Source organism: Prosopis cineraria, unplaced genomic scaffold (assembly GCF_029017545.1).
Source record: "Prosopis cineraria cultivar Desert tree isolate PC_DT_omini unplaced genomic scaffold, ASM2901754v1 PC11, whole genome shotgun sequence".
Lineage (NCBI taxonomy): Eukaryota > Viridiplantae > Streptophyta > Magnoliopsida > Fabales > Fabaceae > Prosopis > Prosopis cineraria.
The window spans coordinates 29,117,746-29,135,641 of NW_026555342.1; the positions used below are offsets into that span (position 1 = coordinate 29,117,746).

The window sequence follows — 17,896 nt, forward strand, 5'->3', positions numbered from 1 at the left end:
TTTTCAAAATTTTAAATCTCATTCACTTCAACTTCTCACCTTATTTTCAATGGTGCCATTAATTTCCTAACAAGTAAATCCTAAAATCAATTACTTATTATTTTCTAAACATAAGATAAGATGATATTTAACATCTTAATTTCTAACAAATAACTAAGTTCTCTTTACCCCAAATAAGTTCTCTCTACATTTTTAATTTCACTGGCCAAGAATTCTCTCAACTCATTAGTAGGATATCACTTGATCCCAAATAATATCTCAATTAAATATATATAGCCAACAATTTCCTTGTCAAGTTAGTAACTTAACCATAATCTAGCGAGAGCAAGAGAAACCTTCCTATCCTTTTTATGCCTTCTTAAGGTTAACGAAGCACCATAACGTAATATTAAATTTAATATCAACTACTTTAGGTTTTCTAAGGTTCTAATCACTATTTTAAAATCTATTACTAGTGGATATAATTGCATGCATATATTTCCAAGCAGTATCCATAATTCTTCCACACCATCATATATTAATAATTTCATAGTCTAATCTCCTTTGTAACTTTCAAGTTAAATTCATAGATTAGTAACATCTAAGCTAATTATACTTCCCATAAGAATCAATGAAATGTCAAAAATATTCAAAAGCAAGCTCAATTTCTTCTAACAAGCATTTTAACAAAGATCCCATAGGCATTAATCTCCAAGTTTCATGTCTAAGTTCTTCTATCACAATCTCATCCTAACCAATTCTTTAACACTGACCAGTCCAAACAAAACTAATTAAGCTTGCAAATTTTAACCGATTCAATATAAATTTCCGGCTTCTTTATTATTATTATTATTATTATTATTATTATTATTATTTAACAGCCACGGACAGCAACCACGTTCAAGAGAAGCATTGAAACTTCAACAATGTTGCAACACACACACGCACACATGCGATGCCAATAACCCGGGAAGAAAAATAAATTAACACTGCACGCACAAACAAGCACCACCATCGTTACTAAGCAAGGGTAACAAGGAACAACAACTAAGGGAGAGAAAGTCCGACAACTTCACCACCTCTAGCCGTGAAATCTTAACAGCAAAGCGAGAAGACGACGATGAAGCTAGAAGATCAAAACTACTTATTTCCCTAGGACATAGAGCAAGGGACGATGACAAAGAAGGATATTCGGCGACTCAACCTCACTGCTGTAAATAACGTGAGCAGAAAGAAGAGGAGCAGAAATTTCGTATCAGAAAATAAAGAAGACATTGAGCTTACTATGCACGCACACACTGACATCCAGCTGTTGAGGAGAAGAAAGAAAAGAGACGAACATGCTTGCACCTCTGTCAACACAGCTGCAGCGAAGAAACAGAGCAGAGGTTCGGCGACACCACGTTGAGAGAAACGAACATTAGCAGATAGAAAGGAAGTCAGAGGTCGGTGAAGAGAAGAGACGAGAGTGCTCTGTTTTCTTTGCTCAAAAGAAATAGTTTCTGATCAAAAGAAGGATTGGGAAAATTTACAAAAAGGGGCACGAGAAATCACAAGAAAAGACATAAAAAAATTACAAGAAAGGACATGAGATTTTCCTACAATTTTAAAAACTAAACCTTTTCTTAGAAAAATTTGAACTTTGAATCCTGAAGAAAATTTCTAGCATGAGTTCCTCTAAACTACCAATTTCTACTTATTATAAGATTTATTTAAATAAAATATTCACTGGGAGAATTTTTGTTCAATTTAAAATTTAGGGTCATTATATAATGCACAAGCAAAGCACTCCATTGTAGCTGATTTTGTCTGTAATCCAACCTCATTATTAACTTCATCTCCCAAGTCTTCGAGGTGCAGCAATGTTGGCACTTTGTTCGAATTGCAGTTGCTATCGCTATTTCAGTTTCCGTCATCATTCCAATTGCCGAAGGGGGAACTTCTTTCACCAGGTTTTTATATGATTCAAACTATTGTGTGGCTTGTTCTGCTCTTCCCAAGTGCTGTTGAATTGTTCTGTTCTTCCAATTGTTGCAAAGAGATTTAACGCTTTGGTGTTAGTTTGACTATCGGCAATTCATTCCTGTTCGCAAATCTCAGGTGTTTGGTTTTGATGTTTTGAGTCTCTTTAAGCCTCTTGCTTTTGTTTATGCTAATGAAGAGTTAAATTAAATAAAACTCCTGTTTTCTTCTTTAATCTCTTTGTTGCCCCAAAGAGTTTTTCTAACATTGTCTCGCTGAAATGACCTCTCTGTGTGTGGCAAACGGCAAACATAATTGCTCATTCGTATTGAACATTTTGAAGAGTTTGTTAGTAAAATGCTGTGTTAGTAATTGCTCATGTATCTTTTCTAATCCAAAAACTTAATATTTGTTATGCTAATTAATATTGGATAAATATTAGTTTTTAAAATAAAAAAGTTAGGGAAATCATAAACTACCCTTGAGATGCCGTGGTTATAGAAGATTCATTTTAAAATTAAAGTTTTAATGTTGTAATTGTTGAATAATTACCTAATATGAAATTAATAAATTTGTTAAATAAAAAATTACAGGTATCTTACTAATCCAAAAACTTAAATATTTGTGTTATTCATATAATATACATATATAATATGAATTTGATATGTAATAAGATTTTGGAAAAAACTTATATGCTTAACCTTATATAGTTGAAGTGCTTATTTCCAATTAAATCCATGTACTTGAACCCTTTATATGTTATTTATTTTATATCAAATTCTTGTTACAAATATTATTAATACTTTAAAATTCAACTGACTTGATTTCATTAGATAAAAGTATATTAAGTATATAAGACCAATTACCTAAGTCTTGTTCTAACATTTTTTATAACTAAATGGACTTTAACACAATAAAACTTGTAATATTGTTTGCAGACAATATACATATATACTATATAAACAAAATAAACATGTCTTTCTAATTCCAAAACTTGTATATTTACCAACTAATCGTGTGGCATAAAGCATTGAACAACTGTCTTGGCGAATTTTTTTTTGGTACAGTTGGAGTGAGAAATTGTTAAGTATAACTAGCTAAAAAAAAAATTCCATATCATAATAATGATACAAGTCCACATGTTTTATTTTTTGCATACTTTCTCCCTCCTGTTGATTTTTCATATTAGTTTTAATTTTCATATAAAATAAGTAGTGAAAAACTGTTACATCATAAACTTAAATTTGAATAGTTTTATTTAATTTCACAGAAAATTGAACGTGTTGAATAGTTCCTGCTTAAACCCAAATGAATTAAAATGATGCAATCTAATTATTTGTTTGACTATTGAAACGTTAACATACCATTGAACTAATATCTTTGAGTTGCATCAAATTTTTGGGTAAATGAATAAATTGGCCCATAAACTATAGGCCAGGTTTAAAAGCATTTGAAATTCTAAACTCATTTTTGGTGCAATATTCCCTTTCGAATTTTGAAAATGGTTCAATTTGACCTCTACCATTAACAAAAAATAACTTTGATCATTAGTTGACTAGTAAATGATAAAAAATAACTTCAAAAATTATAGAAAAGGACCAAAAAATTGTTGATCCTTTTTTGCAATTTTTTGTGTCCTTATCTGTAATTTTTGAATTCATTTTTGTAATTTTTGTCAATGCTTTAATTTTATAAATATATTTTCAGTCTTTTAATCTCAACAAATCATTAGTTTCAAATAATTATTTTGTGTACTAATCATTGCTATTTGAAAATATTAAACTTAATATGTTAATATTTGATAATATTTTTTCAATATAGAATTTTTTTTTTTGCTTATGAAACTAATAGTGTTAGGATTAAAAGACTAAAAAAATATACTTTATAAAATAAAGGGACAGCAATAAAATTTTATGTAAATTTAGAAAAGAAAAAGTGCACTTTAGGTTATATATATTATCATTTGTAACCAATTTTTTATGTATATTTAATTAATTTCTTTTTTATTGTAAATTTTCAATTCCTATTGTCATTTTAGAAATATCAAATGTAATTTTAATTAGCTAATATAAATTTTTTTCAATTTATATATAATAAGTAAGAAAAAACAGAACTCCAAGCTTGTCTGTATTTTAATGTTACTTAATAAATATTAAAATTAGTCTATCATACAAAAATTATCAAATATTGTCAAATCTAGTATATTGAAGAATGAGTCTAAAATTGACGTTAAACATAACAAAAATGATTTTAAGTAATATCCATTTCAACTCCAAAAGTTTTAATGAATTTGTAAGATAAAGAATGTGTTCAATAAGGAGAGAAAAAAAAAAGATTAAAGTTATTAGGAGACATATAAAATCTAAAAACAAAAAAGTAATGGCATTTTAGATTTACTCCATTTCAATGTGCATGAAAAACAAGAAATTATGAATGAAATGATGAAAAAAAAAATCCTATTTTAGATTTACTCAATTCAAAAAAGAGATTAAAAAAAGGAAACATAAATATAAGTACATTTTACATACCTATAAATGAGTTACCGTCCAAATACAATTCCTTTAAAGATATGCAATTGCTGATTGATTTTGGAATGCTACCCTCTAATTGATTATTATCAACATCAAAGACTTCAATTAAAAGGGAGTTGATGGCACAATTGTTCCAGCAAATTACCATTTAAATGATTTATGCCAAGATAAACTTTTCTCAAAGAAGACATATTCCAAATAAATGAAGGAATTCAGCCTAAACAAAGTAAAAAATGTTTATTTGTTGTTAGTAAAGATAAGATTGTCTATTCCCCAAATTCTCACACAAAGGTATAAATAATACATGGAAAATTGATAATTAGAGGCTTAACATTAATAGAAAAATATATAAGGACCTTTCTTGGCAACTCCCTCTCGTAAAAGCTGAATGGATTTTTGTGAGAGCCATGTGTGCAACAACTTTTCTTGACATAAACATTCAAAATTAGTGGTTAAGAAAATGGGTTGCATCAAACATATCAAGTATACTATAATTTTTGCTCTTAAAGTGGTTTTAGTTAAAAATCTTGCTAACAATATAGAATAAGCATAATAATAAATGAAAAGTTTGTTGAAGAATAAAATTAAGGGATGGGTATATCATAGATTGAGCATATCTGTAAAGGAGTTGTAACTTAGATCTAATATTTCTAGCCACGTCTCATTGCCAGTTAATATTGAAAGATTACCATTCAAATTGTTTTCCCGTAAATATACACTTCTTAGAGTAAAAATGCTAAAGAGAGATGATAGAATTTCACCTATTACAATTTAAAAGTGAACACCTAAAATTACAGTGCAGTAAGATGTAATAGTTACAGTTACAAGACTCTGATTAATCATTTAACATTAAATTGATCATGGAGAGAATAAATAAGACAATGATAGAATGAAATAAAAAAGCTATATGAAATTATATTAATTGATGGCCATTTTTTAGGATTCAAATAATTAATTTGACAATGATAAATAGAATAAACACACACACACACACACAAATATTTCCACCGGGCCTTTCCCCCAACAAAAAGAACACGCACAGAAGATTTCTTTCTTATTTATTCCAATATATTGATTTTCATAAGTAAAAATACATAATAAAAAGTCAATTTTTTTGGGTAAATAAAAAGTCAATATTTTTATATATCATTGGTACTGCGCACTACGTTAGATATGAGTTTAAATCAGATAATAAATGTTTGTCATTAAAATATTACCATATGTGTGTCACAAGTTCCAATTTGGGGAGTCTCACAAGTATTGTGGGGTTTATAAGTATGTGAGACTTTTTCACCTAACAGACTAATCTTTTGGGATGGGCTCTCCCTTTAGGCTTGTGCTCGTCACAATGTGTGTCTTTGATTTGTGTATTTTTAAGGAATTAAATAATTCACAAAAACTACACATCCACATGAAAAGTGTTGGGTAACATCTAAATAGTTTGATAGCAAAATTAAAAATTCTATCTTAGAATATTAATAGCGAATGTATATTAAAAAATATTTCAATATTATGAATGTGCATGAACATATCATAGATATAATTAAACTTAAAACATTTCATTTGATAAAAAAATAAAAAAAATTCCAATTATCACTTGGTATATATGCTCTATTGAAGCCATCCAGAGATAAATTTACCCAACAAATCATTTTTATAAACATTAAATAATTCAAATTTTGGAAGCCCAAAACACGTTTATTTTAGGAGACTATCAAATAAATTCTTATTTTGTAGAACACCGTTGAAGACTTGCTCACAGTGAGAAATCACACTAATACACTAATTAACTGGTGATACAGAGCTCCAATTACTTTTTAAAAGCGACGATCCCTAATCGGCAGGAACAATAAACACAGAATAAATTAGTTTTCTGTATGGGATGTAAGTGTGTGTTTTAATGTGATTCACTGAGAGATTAAAAAAAGGACAGAAAACTCCCTTTTAAAATGAAAATGCAGGGGACTGAAATGAGAAATAAAAAGAAAGGGAGGAGCATCAAAAACCGTGAGTCCATCTTTTCTATAATCTCTATGAGATATTAAGATTAGATCGTTGCAGAGAAAACAAATAACCAAAATTAACCATTATTAGAAGCCTGTCACCCATATGCTATAAAATCTTTTCAAATATATAATCTTTTAAAGATATCTAGTTACTTAGGTGCATTGAGAATGTGTTTTCACAAGTTGATTCAATATTTTGCTTCACTATTTCGAGATTTTTTTTCCTTTAGAACACTGTGCCCCCACCATTACATGAGTGTGTGCTGTAAAAAAGAAAATTATATAAACAAGCAAAATGAATGAAATGATGAAAAGAAAAATTGTGCCCCCACCATTACACGAGTGCGTTGTAGAAAAAATGCAATCACACAACTACATACCTGTAAATGAGTTGATGGTCAAATATAATTATTTCAAAGATGAGCAGCTACATATTGATTTTGGAATCCATCCCTCTAAATAATTATCATGAACAAAGATTTCCAGCAAAGGGAGTTGATGACATATTTCTTCTAGCAAATTGCCATTTAAATGATTCCTTCCAAGGTTAACCACTTTTAAAGAAAGTAAACAAGCCTATATACTTTTTGAATGACAATATCTTCAATTGAAACTTTTGGAGGAAGTATAGAATCAGCAGTATGTTTATATCACCCACACAAAGCTATGGAAATAATACACAAAATTTCCTTGAAGGCATAAAATTAAGGGAGAGGTGCATTAGGCGCGAATCGTTTGTTGCTATCTATTTCCATTGAAGAAGAAATGTTGAAGAAAGGTGAAGAATTTCACTTATATTTTACATTAAAGTGGACACGTAGTTAGAAGCTCTTACAATTCTCTAGCACTAAACAGGAATAGGTGTCATAAAAAGAGTACAAATAAGATATAATAGCTTTATGAGATCATATTAATTCGCTCGCAATCTTCCAAGAGTTCAAAACAAATATGATGTGAATGTAGTAGAGAGAATAATTAAAAATATCTTTTTTATTTGAGAATTGGATGTTGTATCAAAATTACTTTGCCACAATACTCTTCCATTGTAGAATAGACCTAGATTCCTCTACATCATCCTTGAACGATTATATCTAGCAAACCAAATAGATTAGCTTAGAACAAAGACAATTATAGATATTTAAAAAATCTAAAATACTTTCTGAAATATCTCCTTTGACAAATTGTTGTAAGACAATTTCAATAACTCGACTGAAGATATGTTGAAAATTGTTGTTGAAATCATTCATGAAAATTCGTTGCCCGCAGCTAAACTTATAAGATGATATATATATATATATATATATTTTACTTTCTCCTCTATTCATTCTAACGTGATATTTTTCTCTCTCCTCGTCATTCTTTATTTAGTTAGCTTCTTTTTCAGTATTTATCCTATTTCTTATCTCCCAAATTTTTAATTTCAAATTAAATATTTAAAATTTTAACTTGAAAAGTACTATTTAATTTCACAAAGCATAATTTTGAAATTAAACATATAGCACAGTTCCACTCTAAGCCCAAATGAATTAAATAATACGTTTTATTTATTTGCTGATTATTGAGAATGTCTCGTTAGTAATATGTAATCTGTTATTTAATTTCAGAGTTTTATGTTTGTTTTCTTTACCATTATAGGATAGGTTGTGATATAGGCAGGTCAACGTACCATTTTTTTAATTTTAATGTCAATGATTACTGTCTAACTTTTTTTTTTTAGGGGGGAAGGTCATAATTTTTGAGCCCAAGATATGGTTGAACAGGAATTTTATTTATATTTTTTTATTATAATTTTGATTGGAATGCTACTCATTAGTAATTTCTTTGGTCTTAGATATTGTAGTAGACCCTGCGCTTTCAGTTGACCATTGAGGGCCCTTCTTGCTTTTTGAAAAATTGAATCACATGGTGATTATTCTGTTTGGTGAAGCCTTATACTGTATTTTGTAAATTAAAAGGTAGTGCTCCATGAACATCATGGTTAGGCCCTAGTCTTATTTTGTTATTGTGTAATTTGCTAGAATGGAGTTAGTCTCCTTGCTAGTTGGCCAATAGGTTTTGTTGTTATAGAAATTTTGAGAGGTCCAAATAATAGGGAAGACTCTGCTGAAATTTTTACAAAACATTTAAACTTTAGAATTCCAATCTAATGTCTCCAATGAGGGTAATTTGGCAATTTCATGAAGCTGTATAAAAATTAAAATCCCTCTTTATGCAGTAGGAAGGTTCGAACCTATAAATAAACTCATAGAAGTATCCACTGACCCATTAATTTATTCTTGTTAAGTTTACTCTAAAATTAATAAAAAAGATACTTAAATTATCTTATTATAAATTTTAATTTAACTTAAATTTTTGAGTCATTATATATTATTAGTTAATAAATGTATTATTTAATATCAATTAATATATATTGTGAAAATAAATATTTGTTTATATAATTTTATATTATGTGTTATAATTAAAATATTTTCATATGTTAAATATTTTATTTTTACATTTAAATTTACATAATAAAATAAAATTTATTTGTTATGTTTTTCTAGATCATTTTATATTATATATTTTACTTATAGCAAAAAATATTTATTTAATTATTTTTTTAATTTTGAATATTTTTCATGTGAATCTCTCTTTGTATATTATAAATTTTTTATTTTTTTAAAATATTTAAGCACATTTTATAAATTTTTTAATTGAAAATATTCATCACTAATCTTCAACTAATATAAAGATTTAGTGATGGAAATCAATAATGGATTTAAATTGGTCATTTTATTTATTCAATTTGATCAAAATGTGACAATATCCTTTATTGCGAGTCAATAAATTATGTAACTAGTGTGAGAGTTCATTCCGTCACAAAATTTCTGTTATGTTTAATAGGGTGCTTATTTATATCATTACGGTTAAGTTTTTGAACAGGAATGGTTCATTCAGTTAAATTAGAATTCCAATCTAATCTCTTCAACCTTGTTAGATTGAATAGAGATGGTGGAATAGATCCATCAAAAGTGTTATTTTGAAGGTTTAAATGCTCTAATGTGGATAAATCTCCTATCCATGCTGGAACTTGTCCATGAAAGTCAAACTAACTCTGCTGGAGTTTGACCATTCAAGTTGTTGTTACTGAGATCAAGTTCAACAAGGAATGAAAAATTTCCTAGTTGTGGAGATATGGTGCCTTTAAGATCCATGCTAGCAAGATTCAAGGAACGGACCCTTCCATGATGAGCATTGTAGGTAACACCAACCTGGTTGCATGGAGAAGAAGAGACAAACCAATTAGCTAAGAAATTGTATGGATCTGAAGTGTTAGATGATTTAAAGGCAAGAAGTGCATATTTGTCGGTGGTGATGTTTGTATTAGTCCAAGCTAAAGAGGCCATAAGTTAGTGAAGTAACAAGAGGAGAACAAAGGAAGGTTTTGCCATGTTTAGCATATCAGACTTATTAAAATTGCAAGTCGAATTAGCACCCATTTTATACTCCTACAATTCCAAATCAAGTCAATCATATAAAACAACGTATTATATACATATATAGAGAGGGGGGTGGGGAGATGGTGGGAACAATGTCCAATTATATATGCGCACTTAATTGAATGAAGGTTTAATTGATTAAGTTTGACTAATTGATTAGGTTTATTCTATAAGAACTTAAACAAAAAGATAAAACATATTTCATGATTGGTATTAATTACAGAATTTCGAATTATAAAGGAGATAAAACGGATCGCATCAATCAATAAAAGTAAGCTAAATAAAAAGATATAAGAAAAAGTCGATTGAAAAAACTAGGACACCATACTATCCCAATTAACTTTCCGATCAAAACCAAATTAAATTAAATATTTATCGAATAGTATACACAATAACATGCGAAGTTGGTAACAAAACAAAGATTTGATTGCCCGAGCTTACTTTGTTAACATTTCTTGTTAAGTGATGAAAGGAGTATCCTTTATTCTTATTTCTATTTCCATCAAAAGTATTCTATCCCAATAAAACAGCATAATTAATTAAATGAGTTACAGAGATGTTATTATTTTTTTTTTTAATTTCAGAGTGTAAAAGAGATTGCATGATTGAAGTTCACGGTGATAACAAAAAATAAATAAATTATAAAAGAAATGGAGACATGTGCATTGAAAACTAAACAAAGTTATATGAAAGCTCCCTTATAATGAGAATTTGCAAGCTTGATCTCGCTCATGACTTCAAATCTTGTAACCTTAGACCATTAGTGTCTGTTCTTGTGATTAAAAAAAAAAAGTTTTACAAAAGATAGTTATTAAATTTTAATGTCTTAGAAATTATCATATGAATTTTGTTTTTCAGATATCTATCTTATATCCTCGATCCCAAAAAAAAAAAAAATTATCTTATATCCAACAGGATCTCCTAGTATTCTAGAACAAACTTCAGCGAACATCATGCATGTTTCCCCAAAGTGGATAACTACATTTTATTATAATTTATAAATATTTTTCATTTTTTATAGATAAAAAATGCCAAAAATTATATCTATAGTCAGTAATTATAAAATAATTTAGAAGTGTACCAATAGGAGTCAGGTCTAATCGAAGGGATTAGTTCCTCCCAACACGGTGAACTAATATTTGAATTCCCATTTGAAGAAGTGCCTGCAATATGAGTATCTTCAATAAGAGGATACCTATGTACAAAAAAAAAATAGAAGTGTTTTTCTCATATTTTTTTTGACATTCTCAAAATTCAATTTACACTTCCTCTATTTCTAATTATATGACACATTTGGGGGATATTTGACATCTCAAATATGACACTTTGATAAAAATAAGATTTTATTAATGATGCTTTTGTAATATTACCCTTTTCATATATTCTCTCTCCTTAATATTCTTTAATAAATGAGTATTAAATGAATTAATAACCTTTTTTTTTTTTGAGTAAAGTGTAATAACCTTTTCAAGCAATGAATTAATCACTTCTGCTACCTACAATTTGGCATGCGATATTTACTGTTAAGATATAGTATTAGTGATACCATTCACTCATCAACAAGTTCATTTATACTTACCTAAAATAAAAAACAATATGAAATTATAATTAATGGCTATCAAAACAAAATAACAATTTTAAAAGAGAAAAGTAAAACTTAAAAAATCATTTAGTAATTATGAGGATTAATTATGAAATCCATTTGTAATATTTTTTTAATGAATAACAAGACCACATGACTGATTTTAATTATGAAATTCACTTTTTTCATTTCCATTGCATTGTTTCATTTATTGTCAGTCTGGTAGGCCATAGAAAGTGGGTAAAAGAACGTTAACAGTGAGAAGAAGACCGAATGAATACGTGTCCCTTTACAAACTTAATTATATCAGTCTTCACAATTTAATTGATTGATTAAATGTACCCATTTGTGATGAAGTGCTTGATTTACAAGTTGACCTCAAAGTCACACTCCGTTTCACATGAAACAACCTCTATATGTCTCCTTTGTTAAGTACGTTTTATGTGGTAATATAATCTAAATTTACCCCAAAAAAATCACAATGACTTCAAAAATACATGTAAACAGTGCGGCTTTTAATTTTTCTTTTACAAATTTTATATACTTTCATTAAATGAAATTGTGAAGCAAAAGAGAAGACCAAAGTTTCATTATCACTTTGCTGTGTTATTTCATTTGTGGTCAAGTCTGATAGGCTGCAGAGAGTATCCCTAAAAAGAACGTTAGTGAGTACATAATGTTAAAGATTGAACATGATGTGAACGTGGTTTGACATTAGTCATGATGTGAACATGACTTGACTCATAAGAAAAACATTAAAGACACAAATCAATGTGAAAGATTGAATGTTGTCTCCTAAAAGAAGTTGATACGAAGAACAAGAAATAAATTTTTTTTTTGCTCTCACATTGATGAGTGACCACACACTATAACAAAATATGATTTTTAAACCCACACATCTAAACTGGTTAATGCACAAAAGTTTAGAAATGAGGGGCGTTGGCATTCTCTTAAATAAAAAAGCAGTTAGGATGATTTCTAAACTAGTTAAGAAAGGAACCGGTTTAGAAATTGATATCTAAACTAGTTATAACATAGAACTGGTTTAGATATATATATATATATATATTTATATTTTGAAATTTTTATTTTCCTAAGAGATATCTAAATTGGTTATAAATAATAACCAGTTTAGATAATTATTTATAATTTTCAAAAACAATTTTAAAAGATAACTAAACCAATTATGCTTAGTAACTGGTTTAGATGTGCATAAAATTTTAAAAACCTTCGTCTGCTTTTGCTAGAGGATAGGTTCACGAGTTCTTCCTCCAGTTCCCTGGCTTCACGCCGTCGACTTCTTCTCCCTGATTCTTCGTGTGGCGTGGATTTTCCCCTAGAATGTTCTGTTCAGGTCCCTCTTTTCTTTTCTTTCCATTGCCAAATTCTTCGTCCTTGTGCCAGCTGAGAACTCACCATTTTTGAGCATAGGTGCTGGGATTCTTATCCCTCCTTGTATTGTCGCCTTCTCCCTCCTCTGTTCTTGTTGTAGTGAAGGACTGCATCAGATCTTCTTCTTTTTCCTCCTGGTACAGCACCGCATATCTATTTTCTTCTTCTTCTTTGCTCATGTCGTTACTGATCCAGGTGAGGAACTCTAAATATGTTTTTTTTTTAATTCCGTGGGTGTGTCTACATGTGATGTAATGGTTGAGGCTGTGGAATTTTCTTGATTTGTGCTGCCATGAATATTCAAGTATGAAAGGAAAATTTATTTAAGTTGAGATTTTTAGTATAAAGAACAAAGTAACGATGGTTGGGAGATTTTGAATTATTGGGATCTGTTATATTGTCCTATTGGCATATGGTAGATTGTTTCCTCCTAGAGTTTTTAAAGCATTTCCTGATCTTGTTGGCACTAACAACCACCAAGTTATTGTTGAGAATGAGGATCTAGGCTGGATTCTCATTGATAGTGACCAAACTACGATGACCATTCAAATTGAAATGATGTAAGTATCTTATTCTAAGTGTAAATTTAAATGAAATTAAACAATTGAGCTCTTGGAACTAACTTGTTTGCATTATCATAGGTATTTGCATTAAATGTTGGCTTCCTCGAGCAAAGACAAATAATACAGATTTCTTTGTCCACGTTACACTAATGATAAGGAGACCACCAAAGAGACAAAGTAGTAATACATGAATCAGAGGCTCAATGAAGGTGGCAAAGAGTGTTACTTTTCCTTATTTCTCCATCTGTAAGTAAACATCTTTGAATTTGTTTGTAATAGTATTGAATATTTGCGTAAATCACTTTTTTTTTATGCAATGCACTTTGGCAATTGATAGTGCTTCGATGAAGAGCAATTCTATCCTTTTTTATATTCTCTATATTGCAAACTCAATTTGGGAATGAAGATGTAAATAGTGAATGTGTTTACATAATACATTATTCTATGTAATTACCTTACTAACTATATGATATTGATGACAGGGCTATGAGGATTGGTCAGCAAGTCTAGCTAGGCAAGGCCTTGAGTGATATCGAGGATCGTACATGGATAACACCAAGATAATTAATATCTATCATCATAATTTTTTTTGTAAAGCTTTCTTTAAATTTAATTTTGACAATGTTGTGTTATTCTATAGAGCCGCCGTTAACCCCCTATTAACTTGTGTGACTTTTATGCATTAAAACATGTGTACAATATCATCATGGCCAACTTGACAAAGTTTACTGAAGAGATAAATCTTATTTTAGAGGTCTAATATATCTTTTGTTTACTTGGAATTGCTAAGTCAAATTCCTTGTCCTTGATTTTTTTCAGATATTCAATGATTCATCTCCATTTCCATAATCAGAGATCCAAAAAATTAGAAGACATTGGAGAGTATTTATGTTAGAGTTTCACAACAATAATTCACTAAATGAGTGAGTTTAGGATATGTGTAGTTGAATTAGGAAAAATTATTGAACTTATTTGAATGAAGTTGTAAAGATTTCTAAATTAATTTGATTGAATTGGATTGTATTCTGGCTGGCTGGATGTATATATTGCTTTTAATTTGCAAGTTTGCATCCTATCATGGCTAGGTTAAGTGAAAAAATTGAATGCTTTTTTTTAATAAAACAATGTTTTTAAATTAATTGTGGTCATTATTGGTTTAGAAATTGATGAAATCTCACATCCAGTTTAGAAGTGTATTTTTAAAATATGAAAAAATTTAAAATTTTTTTATTTAGCTTTTATCTAAACTAGTTTTATAACCGGTTTAGAATGTTCCTTTTCTAAACTGGTTGTATAACTGGTTTAGATATCCATCATTTATCTAAATAGGTCTTATCTAAACAGTTGTAAAACTGGTTTAAATGACTAATCTTAATTAGTTTAGATAAAGATTTTTACTATCACACCCTGATACTAAGGGTATGATCAACATGAAATATGAGGTAAACTCATATTTCATAAACATTGATTATCCAAAAATTAATCTAAAATATTGATATATATAAGTCATATATACAAAGATAAAGTTCGTAAAGCCTTAAATATTTTGTAAAAATTTTGGCAGAATCTCCTCTATAATTTTGATCTCCCAAAATTTTCACAATAATAAAACCTGTCAACCAAACCAAAAAAGAGACTAGCTACATTCCAGCAATTTACATGATACAAAATAAAACCAAGACCTAACTATAGTGCATTTGGAGCGCTAAAACTATGATTACAAAATAGAATACATAGTTTTATCAAAATAATAATCACAATAGGCTTTCTTTTTACCCAAAAGACAAAAGGACTCCTAAAAAATTTATTGGAGGCGTAGGGTTAGCTACAATATTTGAGATCAAAGAAATTACCAGTGAGTAGCATTTCAATTAAATATATGTATATAAATATATGTAGACATTAGTGAATAAATTTAATAAAAAATTTTGAAATAATGAAACATGAGCTTAAACTGATAATAATAAACAAGTTTTCTCAATAATACAATCATGAATTTGAACAATATTAATATGATAAAATAATTTATCAAAATTTATATTGTTCATAGAATACAAAAATTTCAAGCAACGGTATGACTAGGTAGAATGTTCTTAAAGAAATAATATAAAAATAATAATTTTTAAGTTTAGATTTAGGAAGGTTTTATTGAAACAAATTGTAAATGTGAATACACAATCCACGGGGATAACTAATCAAGCATGGACACACAGTCCACAAGAGTAAATAACTAATCAAACATGGTGGAAAGCTACGAAACAATTGCAGGCATGAGGCACATGAAAACAAGCGTGAGTATGATGGTTACAAATAATTATCCCTCCATTCCATGTGCATTGGCTTGTGCACGGGGCTAGCACCTCTCATAAGCATCCTACTAGTTAGGTGTACCATGACGCGTCAAGGGCTAATGAAACTTCTATTAGCATCTAGCATTTTGAACTTAGTCCCCCTTATTAAAATCAAGTATGTATGAAAAAAGAAAAATAGTTTCAAAATTCTCCCTTTCAAATATATTCAACTATCATTTCCATTGTGTCCAAAATTATCATCGTTTCCTCCATACACAAATCATTGCAATACAAATTTTATATCAAAGTAGAATTAAATAATTAAACTGTGTATGAGAAATAATACCATTTATCATATATCCGTTTCAATCATTGCTTATCAACAATATAATTCATTAGTAAAATTTAGGACATTGTCATTAATATGACCATTAATATGAAAAATGGGGTTAACAAGAATATATAAACAATTTATAAAGTGATAATAATAATATTTAAATATAGAATTTTTTAATAAATACTTTACTAAAAATATGTTCGGAATGCCTCCCACTCACCTAAGAGTTTTCAATAATTCTAAAACTTAACATCGCTCAAGTTCTCACTTACTTCAATGGTTCTTCAAATGATTTAACACATAATCTAATAATCTTCGTGTCATTACAAATTTTCCTTCTTATAATAAACAAGCAAAATTAACATTCAAAATTTTTAATATTCTCTAAAATTTCTCATTATTCCCTTAAATTTTTACTAAATCCTTCAACAATTTCTATCAAATAATAAACAATATTAGGCAACATTCAACTACCATCATTGACAACTCTTATTCTAAACTTAACAGAATCTTAATTATCACTTAGTCTAATAAATTCCTTTTAAGTGCTATACAATTTCAATGAATATTTTTTCTTTATAACTTGTGTACAAAGAAAAAAACATATTGTCCCTCAAGTCATATTTATCATTCCTCTAGATTCTATTATAAAATTTAAACAATCCCATTCCCACCAACTTCTTTCAAGTATTCCTACAAATACCTGGCATTTATCCTTAACAAAATTATATGAGAATCCAAGCAATTTCAACAATTTTCAAACTTTCAATTTTACAACCCAATTACAATTCAACATCGTGGCAAAATAACATTCAACATTAACCAAAACTAAACCTCAGTCCTTTCTAAAATCTCTAGGCTGAGGCAATGAGAAATTGGTGTAGTATTAATCAGCTAGAAGAAAGAAAAACAACGCTTCTGCTGCTATGGAAATCGAAGAGGAAGGAGAAACAGAAAATCACCTCAATGAAACGCCATGGCAACAAATATGAATCAGCAAGTGGCCAATATGGAAGAAGGAAAAGAGGAGAGCCTCAATCTGTAACAGTCACGAGAAGGAAGGAAACCAGAAATTTCAGCCAACAAACATAAGATTCAGCTACCATACATACACACACGGGACTTCAATAGCTGAGAAGGAAAGAAAGAAAAAAAAAAAAAGATAACCGAACACACTTATACAAGCCTCCAGCAGCCACGACATAGAACAGAAACAGAGTAAGAGATTCAGCGCCCTCTGGACAGAAATGGCCGAACAACAGAGGGAAAGGAGTGGTAAATTGCTGGAAGTGAGGAGATAAGCACACCAAGGTGAGATTGAAGCCTACACAATGGGGAAGGGGAAGAGAAACAGAGATAGACGCGAACGCACGCCCTCCCTCTGTTCTGTTGCTCGTAACCGACATGAAGAAGGGAGATAATGAAATAAATAGCTTATTGGGAAAATTACAAAACAAGATCCAAAGCTTGTTGGGGAAATTTCAAAAGGAGACCCCACCAGTTTTTTTTATTGCTATTATAATATTTTTATCATAAAAACAAGGGCACTTTAGTAATTTTTCATACAAGAAAATAAAACTGACTCTAGCTTAAATTAAATTCAAACTTTAGACCTTCATATAAATTACTAATAAGATTTCACTGGGCTACTACTCTTCATATATTATAACTAAATTAATTAAATAAAATCTCAATAGAGAAGAAAAATTATTTAATTTAATTTTTTTTGGGTCATTACATTTACACTAGTGACATTCTGATTATCATTGCATTA

The 17,896-nt window shown here is 29.1% G+C and overlaps 1 protein-coding gene across 1 annotated transcript; it reads right to left on the minus strand.

Annotated features, from left to right (window-relative positions):
* Positions 1 to 9,561: 9,561 nt before the first annotated feature.
* Positions 9,562 to 9,864, minus strand: LOC129286435 (probable LRR receptor-like serine/threonine-protein kinase At3g47570). Its single transcript, XM_054922396.1, has one exon. The coding sequence runs from the start codon at positions 9,862 to 9,864 to the stop codon at positions 9,562 to 9,564; it is 303 nt and encodes a 100-aa protein (XP_054778371.1).
* Between the last annotated feature and the right edge of the window lie 8,032 nt (positions 9,865 to 17,896).